This window comes from Trichogramma pretiosum, unplaced genomic scaffold (genome assembly GCF_000599845.2).
Source record: "Trichogramma pretiosum strain Unisexual culture from Peru unplaced genomic scaffold, Tpre_2.0 scaffold21, whole genome shotgun sequence".
Taxonomy (NCBI): Eukaryota; Metazoa; Arthropoda; class Insecta; order Hymenoptera; family Trichogrammatidae; genus Trichogramma; species Trichogramma pretiosum.
In genome coordinates this window covers 1,186,827-1,198,883 of record NW_019640940.1, presented here as the reverse complement: position 1 = coordinate 1,198,883, position 12,057 = coordinate 1,186,827, and the positions used below count along the sequence as shown (strand labels likewise).

Sequence of the window (12,057 nt, the reverse complement as noted above, 5' to 3'; positions counted from 1 at the left end):
AAATAGTCAAATTATATTTTCCATTCGAAGTACTCTTTTTTAACGCTAGAATTTGTTGATTCAACGCATAGAGGCGAAAACACCTCGTAGATGAAAAAAAAAGGTCACTACTCGCGCGATGCACCGCACTAGCTGCATAGCACGCGCGTGCAATTAGCGAATCGCCACTTAATATTTGCCGCAGGTACACACGAGTACGCGTATTTTTTTTTCTTCTTTTTTTTTCACTCTCGCATTTTTTGTTAACTTTTTTCGTGGAATTTTTTATCATTGCGTTTGCGTATAATTGTCGCCAGCACCAATATATGAATTGTATATAATATGTTATACAATGAGAGAATTTTTGGTGAAGCAGCGCCATGCATAATATACGAAATTTTGCATTCGATGCATTGGAGTATAATGGTTTCACGCCAGATATACAATTAAATATCTATATTGGAGTTGCATGACTACATGTAAAAATATATATTTACATACGAACGCATCGTGTTTTCCTCACTCATTTACAGCTCGTAAGATTTTTCGTTAGTTCGTTAGCTGTTACTTCATACGCATGTATTCTCTATGTACGTGGAGCATTTTTAACGATTTATACGATCTATTCAAACTGGGAAAAACGAGTCTATAATAATGATCGATGCGGCAGTTTTACAAACAGTTTGTAAGCGATCTTTGCAATTAGACTAAAATCAGTCCTATTCAGTTGAATCACGTTTCGCGTAACTTTTCATTGTAGTACTGTTATGAAAAATAAATTTTTCTTTCATTTTGTTGTCCCAGTGTCTTGACTTACTTGCATTCCTCATAACGATGATAAAAAAAAACACGCATAATATATTATCTGCTCGCAGCAATGCTTTACATATCGAATCGATTTTGACGAACTCCTTCTTCATCATCATCTCTGTAATATATCATTACAAGTCCAGAATTGTCAGTGCGTATGCAATATCATACTCTGCACATATGACCATATTAGATGCGTAGAGTATGTAAGTGCACACAATACGTACGAACCAAGCTATATATACGCGGCAAACACACGTGTGCATGTATTATTACGCTCGTCGAGCCCCGTAGTATGCATATAGCGCGCCGTGTCTGTGTGGACATGATTTCCATTTAGTTATAACTCGTATGTCCTGCTCGCCTAGCATGCGTTTGATCCCTCGTTATAACGACGATGCCAACGGGATGCAATACTACTAATGCTCTCTCTCTCTCTGTCTCTCCTCTTATTCTCTATGTATATAATACGCGTACAGCGTACACACAATTGCACACAGACGCTCTAGTGCATGTAATTGTGCCTACGTTTTAATTATATAGAGTGTAATGGAGCTCTCTCTGCTCTCTTCATCCGACCTCTGTACCAAAATTAATGCACACACACACGCTCGCATAGACACGCATCTGACCCGTCGCGTATCAGTTCTGTTCTTGCGAACGCCGGCGAATTTTTTCCCATTTATGATCCTCTCGTGTCTATACTGTTACGCAGTGCTCGTCGAGAGTTGCGCATTTTTCGTTTTGGAAGTCGATACCATCGACAGGCGAGAAAAGCTATGCAGTAAAATTTGACGCTCGGTGAAATGCGCGCAAAACTATTTTCACAAAAACTTCGTGCTTTTTCTAAAAATCTCGCAGTTTTCTTTATTTTCGCTTCGTTGATACGCGCGTGATAACAAGATGGTTCCTTCGCGCCCATCATTATCTCGGATTAATTTATTGTTACGCGTTCAAATCCTGTTGTCGAAAATATTAACTTTGTGTGCAAGCAGCCGCTTTTTCACCCAGAAACGCATTTCAAGTTGCCGTCTATTTTATGAGTATAGTAAAACAACGAGCGGGCCTGCCACGTTTACTACTTTTTGATCGTTTTACCTTCTCGCTTTACTTTGGCTCTTCTTTCCCTTTTTTTTATGCAACGGCTGTCGCTAGAAGATTTAGAATTGATCCGCCCTTCATCTTCTGCTTTCTGATATTTTTTTTTTTTAAAGTGATACTGCTGGAGTCTCGCCGCATCAGCCCAGTTTTGAAACAAAGAATCAATATCAAAAGTTGCGAGCAAACCGCATTGGCTTGACTTGAGATCAGTTGTTTTTCGTTTTACTTTGATTCTGAGACCATTTGGTGCAAAGGTTCAAAATTTTGTGGTTCGTTTTTGGCCAACGAAAAAGTTACTTGGACATAGAAGAGCCGTTGGAATTGGAAATTTAATAGCAAAAATTAACTAAGAAAGAGTTACATTTTTTCAGTATCGTGCTTCCACTTATACAATTATTTCTATTTTTCCACTTGCACATTTTGGAATATAGGTACTCGCCCTCTAGTGTCAGAAAGTAATATTATCGTATTCAAGTGGTTGAAAACTGGTCTAAATTTTTAGACACAGACAAATTGTCATTTTTAAATCACATTCAAAATGAGCTTAATGCTTGTATCATAATTGTAACAGAAAAATCGACAAAAACAAGCCAATTAATAGTCATTTATCTTAAAGCATTCTTAATAGTAATTTTTCAATAGGATTCCTTTTTATTTCACTCTGACATCGGTCCTTCTCTCTATAAAAACGGAGAACGAGTTGCATTTTCTTTGGCTCGCAGGGGAAAAATCCAAAATCGCGAATCGAAATAATTATCATACCAATTTTCCGCATGGCTTCGCGATTTTCTTAACAGTTTCTCCGCGAGCGAGAGAAAATAATAATAAAACTACATAAAAAGAGACGGAGAGAGCGAACGATAGAAAAAAAAGAGAGTACAACAACGATATTCCGGTCATTGCGCAGTGTGTGCGATTACATACGCGCGGGGCAACAAATTGCCGCACGCACCAATTGAAGCGATAACGCGCGCACATATACATTTATATCGCGCCACACACACGCGCGCAGCGCAGCGCAGTTCGCGCGAGAGAGCAGAATCGCACAGATGACAAAACAAAATGGTGCAACCGGTCGTGTAATATCGGTCGCGCGTGCAATTTTGCATACGCGTACGTAACCGTGTGACACAATGAAATTTTCCAATTAATCATAATTATCATCGTCGTCGTCGTCGTCGTCGCATGTCGTCGAACGATCAATTATGCACGCGATGTAATTCATATACGGGCATTATAATATGCACTTCTCTGTATAGCATGCGAATGTATAAATCGAGTATCGAACTTTTACGCGGGACTGTACTTTATAATATGTGTTCGGCGTATATAGACTGCTGACTCTCTCTCTCTCACTCACTCGGCGCACCGAAAGCAGCAGCAGCAGCTCATCGCTGGCGTCACCACAGCAGCACATATAGCTAGAAAACTCTCCCCTCGGGTGTCGGTGTCTGTTGTAGCACGCACACACATGCACACATTCGCGCGTGCTATATACAGAGCAGCAGCAGGGGGGTAAGAGAGAAGGAAGTTGTTGCCAAGCAACGACACCCTCTGGCTCTCGGAGCTCTCTCTCTCTCTCTCCCAACATGTATGTGCTGCTGCTGCTGCACAGACTCTCGACGGCTCGAGCTAGCTATGTATGCCGTAGAGTAGTACCTACGTATTCTCTCTCTATATAGGCGAATATCCCGCCCCGTTGCGTCTTGCCACCCCGTGCCAATCAAGTCGTCGGGAGAGAGAGAGAGCGAGCGCGCCAACGAAAAGCAAAAGCAAAAGCAAAAAAAAGGAAGAAGAAAGAAACTTTCCCCCCTCTGGCTCTCTTTTTCTCTCTCTGGTGGTACACACTCTCGTTTCGTTTGTGCATAGCATTTGATGCACGTATACGGCATATAGACACCGCGCGTAGTAGTAGTAGTAGTACGCTCTATTTGCCTATTTTCTACTTTGTGTCCTTGTCTTTTTTACCCTTTTTTTTTCTTTCTTTTCGCTCGCGATCGATCCGTCTGTGAGCGAGAGACACGCGAAGCTTTAAACTCTTCTCTCCAGCTCTCTGCGACCCGGATGAGCCTACACGTATTTATATTTATAAAATTATTATTAAGAGTCTCGGGGACGGATTACGCGACCCGCTCGGCGTGTGTACGTCGATGTATATATATAAATGGGATTTATCAGAATTCTCATACTTGATGAAGTGAAATTATAAACGAATTGACGTGCTTACTCCTTTCAAGTTTCGACGTATACGCAATAGGTCGCTGCTGCTGCATGATATATCTGTTACCTATAGACGATAGCTGCTGCTGCGGGCTTTTTCGAGGGCCCCAGCCCAATTCCACCATTGTGACCGTGAATCGGTTATTAAATTCGCCCTCTCTCTCTCTATCCCCGTTTTGTATAAAAGCTTAAAATCGCGCGTCCGACTCGCTGCTGCTGCTGCAGTGCCATGTATACGCCGTGTAATCCCACAGAGGTCGAGTCATGAAAACGATATATCCTATATATGTATTGCTGCTGCTGCTATCAGTTCTCGATGTGCGTATAGCGGTATAAGCCTTTGGCCCTTTTGGCCCGAGAGAGAGAAAGAGAGCCCCCGATCATCATCTCTCTCGTGTGTCCCGCGTGGCCTACGGGCGGCTTTGATCGTTTTCATTTAATTTCATCGTAGGTCTTTTATTCGAGCGCGCAATGCCAGCAACAATTGCTCTCTCTTTCTCGTTCTCTGTGCACCGAAATGGATTTACATTAGTGTAAAGCGAGGACGAGTTTCGAGTGGCAGTATATATACAAGCAGGGCGATGAAAGGACACGAGCGCATCAAAAACATCATAATCTTCCGCGCGCGCATTGTTGACAAAAATAAAAAAAAAAAAAATAGCTGACATACAGCTCGATGATCGTCGTCATCGTCGTGTCATTCTCAATATTACATGTACTCGTCGCAGCAGTAGCAGGTCTCGGGCAGAGAGAGAGAGAGTCAAAATAAATGCCCGCGTAACAATGGCGTTATTTTTTGGGCGTACGCCGTATTATATAAAGCAGTGCGACACGACACGCTGGATTATTATATTATATATGGTACGGAGACCTCATTTTTCAAGGATTAGGCATGTATACTCGCGCGCGGAGAGACGTTGCGAGGGGCTCGTCCCAAAATGACATTCGCTTTTAATGCCCTTTATGCGCGGGTAATGACTTTGCGTCTTTGGATCGATCCTTCGGGACGATCAAGTCGCGTTACGTGCAGCAGGTGGATTATGCCTTACAGGACACCTTTTCGTATCGAGTATACCCATATAAGTGCGACACGAATCACGAGAAGTCCTTTAAAAAAAATGTTGACTGTATATACTTTAAAGAAGATAATTATTCCATTAGATATACTTTCAACCTTTATCTTACTCTTTCAATTTATTTAACATTATATTCTTTCCTTTTTTTTCGCAACAACGTAATTCGCGAGCGTACAACACGTCTTCCGCGCTCGTCTCGCTCGAGAACTCGAACTTCTCTCTCTCTCTCGAAACCCAAAGGCGCGCGCAGGCTAATTCCTTCATCTAATATAGCATTATACACAGCTCGCGCCCGAAGGCAGGTACACTATATATACATTATATACACAGACCGAAACACGTCTCAGGCTCTAGCTCTCTCTCTCTCTCTTGAGAGGTCTCGCGCGCGCGCGAGCGCAGGGGCGAAAATCGCGTCAGAGATTAGCCCCTCAAGTTCGTCTGCGTGCGTCATAAATAGGAAGGTGCGCAATGTGTTCGCAACGTCTCTCTCTTATGTACCTTTGCCAGGGCGTTGTTCACAATGAGAATCAATGTTTTTTTTCGACGTGCGCGCACACACACACATTACATACATTATACTTTCAGGCGCGCGCGCGCGAGCTAGCTAGCTAGCTGCTAGCTATTTCTTTCATTCTTTTTTTCTTCTTCTTTCTGTATACATACATACATACTGCTACCTCTATGTTATTTGCCGTATTTGTTTCATTTCGCTTTTTTTCTTCTTCTTTACAGTTCCGAGCCCTAATGGAGCCGATACGTGCTGCAGCAAACCTGGTAAGTGATGGATACCTGCCAAGTATCGACTCTATAAAAAGTATACGACGCGTTCCTATATATGGTGCCACTATACTTTCACCCCTCTCCCCCTTTCTTTATTTTTCCCTTTCGCATTATGGATCTCGTTGCGCGTCGTGTGCTCGCTCGATAACACGTGCGTCCCGAGATCGAGGCGAATCATCGCTAACGTCATCGCAATTTTTCTCTTACTTTTACAGGTAAAAAAGGCAAATGCGAAGATTACGACGACGAAGGATGGGACCCTTTGAAAGAAATAAATTCGGCGCCAAGAGTGCCGAAAATTTATTACGGCTCGAGAACTCACAAACAGATCGAGCAAGTGATAAGGGAGTTCAAGAAAACTTGCTACCACGACAAGCGGTAAGAGATAGCCGAATCCTTGCAGCACATGCATCGATGGCGATTTTCATTACTTTTTATATATTTTTCTGCCGCAGAATGACGATACTGAGCAGCCGCGAGCACACGTGCATCCATCACAAAGTCGAGGGTCTCAGCAAGACGGCGCTGTGCAACGAGCTGCGCGATCCGCTGAAGAACAAGAAGGGCTGTCCCTTCTACAACGAGGGTAACAAGGGCGCGCTGTCGAGCCACGACAGACTCGCGGCCGTGGGTCTGGAAACGCCCTGGGACATCGAGGATATCGTCGCCGTCGGCAAGCAGGCCAACGCCTGTCCCTACTTCGGGGCGCGCAATCTCATGGGCGACGCCAGCATCATTTTCTGCCCTTACAATTACCTCATCGATCCCTCGATTCGCGAGAGCGTGAGTATATAAATAATATTTTTCTTCGACAATGTATATAACGTTTTTGTTTTCTTTTTCTTTGGGGTTGCGCAGATGGGCATCGATCTGACGAACGAGATAGTGATCGTCGACGAGGCGCACAACATCGAGAGCATCTGCAGGGACGCAGGGAGCGCGGAGTTTCGCGAGGACGCGCTGCTCGAGGCCGCCGAGGACTGCCACCTTCTCTTCAATCTCACGAAAAACTCCTACTACGACGTCATAAACAAGTACCTGCTGAAGCTACACGAGGTCATCAACGACGTCTACGTGCCGGAGTCGAGCACCAAGTACGGCGAGACCCACAGCGACTTCTGGAAGGGCAACGAGCTCTGGACCAAGTTGACCGCGAACGGCCTGGGCGAGGACAATTACTCGGCGTTCAAAGTCGCCTGCCGCACCGCCATCAACGAGTACAATCAGGCGAAGGAAGACATAGCGAACGAAGTCGATCGGGAGGACGACGACGACGACGGTAGGAGTAAGAAAAATGAAAAGAGGAGGAAGAAGCTCAAAGATCCGACCACCATATCGCACATCACGAAAAATTTGTTGGTTCTGATGGAGATGGCTTTGATGTGCGTGAAAGATGCCGAGTTCACTCAAGACTATCGATGCGTCATCAGTAAGGCTTATCACCAGGACGTCAAAACCAAGGTATATACCGAAAAATTCCCTTCTAATGAGTGTACAAATTATTTTTAATAGGTGAAATAATATCGCGATTTTGCTTTTACAGCCGGCGAAAAGCGGCGAGTGGGTCGAGACTCGCGGCGAGGTCAAGAAACCTCAATTCTTGCGCACCCTCAAATTCTTGTGCATGAACCCGGCCATCATCTTCCGCGGCATGGCCCGCAATACGAGGAGCGTCATCTTGGCCTCGGGCACGCTGTCGCCCACCACGACCTTCGAGGGCGAGCTCGGCCTGACCTTCGCCCATCAGCTGCACGCCAATCACGTGATAACCAAGGACCAGGTGTACGTACGGCCCATCGGCCGCGGCCCCAACGGCGTCAGTCTCAGAGCCGTCTACGCCAACGTGGGCACGTTCGATTTCAAGGTACGCCGACGCTTCGTGGCCTAATCCGTGCAGCGAAGATAAAGCTTTCGCGCAAAAGTTATACTTCCTCCTTTTGCAGGACGAGCTGGGCTCGCTGCTGGTGCAAGTGTGCGAGACCGTGCCGCACGGCGTTCTGTGCTTCTTCTCGTCCTACGCCATGATGACGGGCCAGCTGGAGCGCTGGCAGGAGACCGGCGTCTGGGGCAGACTTGAGGCGCACAAGTGCATCGTCCAGGAGCCGAGATACAGCGGCGACCTCGACGCAATGATGCGCGAGTATCGCGACGCGATACGCGACACCGCCGCGGGCAGATCGCAAGCCACCGGTCGGGACGGCGCCCTCATGTTCGCCGTTTTTCGCGGCAAAGTCGCCGAGGGCATCGACTTTAGCGACAACGAGGCGCGATGCGTAATCACGGTTAGTTCGAGATCGCAGCGTTGATATTTTCAGGATATATCTTCTTATTTTTCTTTTTTTTTTTGCATACATGCCTCTAGGTCGGCATACCGTATGCTGTGAGGACCGAACCTAGTGTCAAAATGAAAATGGAGTATAACGATCAACCGATGAACAAAGCACGTAAATTGCTCAGCGGGAGCGAATGGTACAACGTGCAAGCTTACAGGGCCTTGAATCAAGCGCTTGGAAGATGTATTCGACATCGCAACGATTGGGGCGCGATATTGCTCGTCGACGAGAGGTTCGTTTTTTAAGTTTTGTATATTCGAAGTCATTCGTACAACAATAAAAATGGAACACAATATTTCAGATTCCTCTGGGCTAATACTATGACCTATTTACCAAAATGGGTCAGAGAGATGGTAGGGCTTGCAACATAATTAAATCATTTTTTTCATACGTTTTAAACGATCGATACATTTTTTTTTTTTTTTTTTGTAGAAACGAGATAATAATCAATTCAACTTGAAGGACGATTTAAAGAAGTTTGTCAATGAACGAAAGGCTCACGATGATAAGACGAAAAGACTGAGCAATTGATGGAATATTGTTTTAAACAGTATTTTTTGATGTTACAACTGTGTTTGTGTCATCGTTTCAGATTTGAAGTTCCGTTTTCTGTTAAATGTATAAGTGTTTTTACTTTTGTAAAAAAAAATTAAAAATTTTTCCGAAGAATGTTTACTTGTTCACAAAGTATTACTATAAAGTAGTTTTAGTATTAGTGTTAGGATTCAGACTCGAAGTTACTTGAACATAATTGCGTGTTCAAATAATTTTTAATTCATTTCAAATACATTCCTCAAAAATTTTAAATTCTCACAATTTGATCTATAAGTTATTCAACTAAGTGAACTGTTTTTCAAACTAACATAGTTAAAAACCTAAAAAATTGAGCCATGACCATGTTATGACAATCAATTAATTTTCTAAGACTATTTTTATTTTATTCTATTAATTTATTACTTTTTTCACACTCTCGCGTAATTAAGCTTGTAGTTTTACTTATTTTACATATATGTATTGCCTGTTTTCTTTGTTCAACTATTTTTTCAATGATGTTCGTTCTTGATTTGTTACATTTGTAAAAAATCTCAAAAGATATTTGTTTTAATGTTTTTCGCAATTATAAGTATTTGATTATCAGCCGAAGTGAATTTTCATTTTTACAACTTTCTTGGACTTATGTCTACCATTATTTAACACAATATAGTCTAAAAAAAATCACGATTTATTTATTCCACGTTGACAATATTTGCGTCGTATTTTCATATAAGTTTAGATTTAAAAAATGAATCAATCATTTTTCGTTTATTAGTTTTAACGTTGCACCGCACAAAGTTTAAACTGTAAATATGATCAATCATCCTAAAGTAAATCATGCTTTACCATAGCCAGAGTAGAATAGATTTCTACGTAACCACTGAATGTCAACTTATTCTCGAACTGCAATGATGAGGAAGTTTATAAATTTTCTTGATTAAATGAATTTTTTATGGTCGCTCATCTATATATTAAATATTTTTTCATGAGCCCGTTTTCATTACACGTAATTAATTTATCTTTTCACTAAATAACTTACCGGTGCATGATAATTTTAATTTTTGATAAACACGCGTTCGCAACATTAGTACGTAGAAACGACGATTGGTGCGCTGTCTCTTGTGTTAACCTGTCGTCTGTAATTGTACTGTACTTACACGATGCAGTGAACACATTTTGAACGGTTTCTGTATAAGTGTTTTCAACACGTGCTTTGCGTCAAGTTTCAGTGATATCCTAAAGATTTGTGTTGATATATTTTTTTCAAAATTTTTCAAAATACGCAAATACTAAAATGGCTGAAGAAATGAAAAACTTGTTTGATGATTTGTCTACATTTTTAGATATAACATCTAGAATAGATTTAAAATTGAATGCTGTCAGTTTTCTGTTAGGTATGTAGTTTTAATAAAATAAATGATGCAGTTAATTTAGCATCAACCAATAATTCTTAATTATTGTTCATAGGTATGTCAGGAGAAGGAAGTAATCGTAGTTTACTTCTTGAATTTCCAAACATCATTAGGCAGATGATAATTTTGGTTAATGATCCTGTGAAACAATTAGCAAAAGATGTTCTCAGTACATTGATTAACTTTAGTGGTGATAAAGAAGGAGCTAGTGTTTTACTCTTAATTTCAGAATCTTCCAAATCAAATTCTGATGATATTTCAAACGACAATTTGATTTATCTATGTATGAAGTGAGTAATATCAACTATTAATCAAATACAAATGCAAATAATTATATGCAATATTTTATTTACAGACATATGACCAATCGAGACCCAGAACTAGCTGATTATTGTACTTTAATTTTGTCAAATATTACACGACCAAAAGGATTTGAAGAAAGAGTACTTACATTAGTAGAAAAGAGTCCATTTGACTGGAGTTCATTTTTGGATGTATTTGAAAAGGAACGTGACTCTAAACCCAAATTTTACTATTTAGGACCAATTTTTAGTAATTTAAGTCGTTCAAAAAAAATGAGAAAGTAAGAAAATAACTATGCATGTTATATTAATAATAATTCATACATTTATCATTGAATACATCAATATAATCATCATTATAAATTTTTAGATTTTTGATGGGCGACGAAGAAAATGCACCAATTGTAAAACTTTTGTCTTGCATTAGATTTGCTAAGAACAATATTCTAAGAGGAGGAACTATTGGAACAATAAAGAATTGTTGTTTTGATGAGGAATATCATGAGCGGCTGTTAGGTTCTGAAGTAGATATTCTTCCTTACTTAATGATGCCTCTAATGGGTCCAGATCAGTTTACCGATGAAGAAAATGATAAATTACCAATAGATTTACAGTATTTGCCAGAAACTCAGGAGAGAGAACAAGATCCAGACTTAAGGTTTGCTTTTGCTTAAAAGTATGAAAAATTCATGAAAATATATGTTCAAAAATAAATTGTATTATTTTTCAGAGTTATGCTATTAGAATCTTTGCTGTGGCTGTGCTGTGGCAAGTTTGGAAGGGAATTTCTCAGAGAGAATAATATTTACATTATTCTTAGAGAATATCATAAGTGGGAAAAAGATGGACTTGCTTTGTTGCGTTGTGAAAATATTGTAGACATTTTGATCAAGTAAGATATTTCTCGTACAGAACAAAAAACTTGTCATCAATGTATCAATGTATATAAAAAATTATTTTCATTTTCAGAACTGAAGAAGAGATAGGAATAAATAGTTATAAAGAAGTTGATGTTCCTGAAGAATATAAAGAAAAGTTTGAAAAATTTGATAAAGAATTTATCGAAGAGAACACTGAAGAAGCCACCAATGAAATGAGCGCATTAAAGTTGTAAAGGTGTTTTAAGTGTTTTAGTGTTTTGTACCATATTTTGTGTAAATAATTATGTTTGATAATTTTACAAAAAATATTAAATTTGTTTAATTACTACTCAAGCTTATTATTTGACTCATCAAATTGACTCTCAATAGGTGACAAGTGGACCTCATATAAAATGTATTATTCAACACGAAGCGATTCAGGGCCATTTTTATATTTAAAATTTGAGTTTACTCCAAACGGCATCTTTTGCACGGTGGTCAGGGATTACGACGATTTATCAGCTGTTGTAGCGGCTGCCGTAAAATGAAATTTAACTATCTATTCATACAGAAAAGCTTCATTTTTTTCAAACTGATATAATTTATTATAATTCAAGTTGAACAAATTGTGTATTATAAATCACGGTCTT

At 40.5% G+C, this 12,057-nt stretch overlaps 2 protein-coding genes across 4 annotated transcripts in view; both read left to right on the top strand.

Annotated features, from left to right (window-relative positions):
• The window catches only part of LOC106659769 (Fanconi anemia group J protein homolog), a 66,215-nt gene extending 56,779 nt beyond the window's left edge, over positions 1-9,436 (top strand). For all 3 annotated transcript variants that reach the window (XM_014382450.2, XM_014382448.2, XM_014382449.2), the window contains 9 exons: positions 5,919-5,960; positions 6,182-6,344; positions 6,422-6,749; positions 6,825-7,427; positions 7,510-7,830; positions 7,910-8,248; positions 8,329-8,531; positions 8,601-8,652; positions 8,732-9,436. In XM_014382450.2, coding sequence (XP_014237936.1) covers positions 5,919-5,960; positions 6,182-6,344; positions 6,422-6,749; positions 6,825-7,427; positions 7,510-7,830; positions 7,910-8,248; positions 8,329-8,531; positions 8,601-8,652; positions 8,732-8,830 — 2,150 coding nt within the window. In that variant the 3' untranslated portion in view covers positions 8,831-9,436. The remainder of the gene's footprint in view (positions 1-5,918; positions 5,961-6,181; positions 6,345-6,421; positions 6,750-6,824; positions 7,428-7,509; positions 7,831-7,909; positions 8,249-8,328; positions 8,532-8,600; positions 8,653-8,731) is intronic.
• Positions 9,437-10,013: 577 nt separating this feature from the next.
• LOC106659759 (protein HGH1 homolog) lies at positions 10,014-11,756 on the top strand. The gene is made up of 6 exons (XM_014382438.2): positions 10,014-10,227; positions 10,301-10,535; positions 10,601-10,828; positions 10,918-11,205; positions 11,278-11,439; positions 11,517-11,756. Exons 1-6 carry the CDS (start codon positions 10,128-10,130, stop codon positions 11,659-11,661), a joined length of 1,158 nt encoding a protein of 385 aa, XP_014237924.1. The 5' UTR covers positions 10,014-10,127; the 3' UTR covers positions 11,662-11,756.
• Positions 11,757-12,057: the final 301 nt, after the last annotated feature.

Bases quoted from the DNA above. Each gene is read 5' to 3' on its own strand.
- LOC106659759 (XM_014382438.2), top strand. From the start codon at position 10,128: ATGGCTGAAGAAATGAAAAACTTGTTTGATGATTTGTCTACATTTTTA. The intron at 10,228-10,300 runs GTATGTAGTTTT...TATTGTTCATAG, and splicing joins TGCTGTCAGTTTTCTGTTAG to GTATGTCAGGAGAAGGAAGT. The intron at 10,829-10,917 runs GTAAGAAAATAA...ATAAATTTTTAG, and splicing joins CGTTCAAAAAAAATGAGAAA to ATTTTTGATGGGCGACGAAG.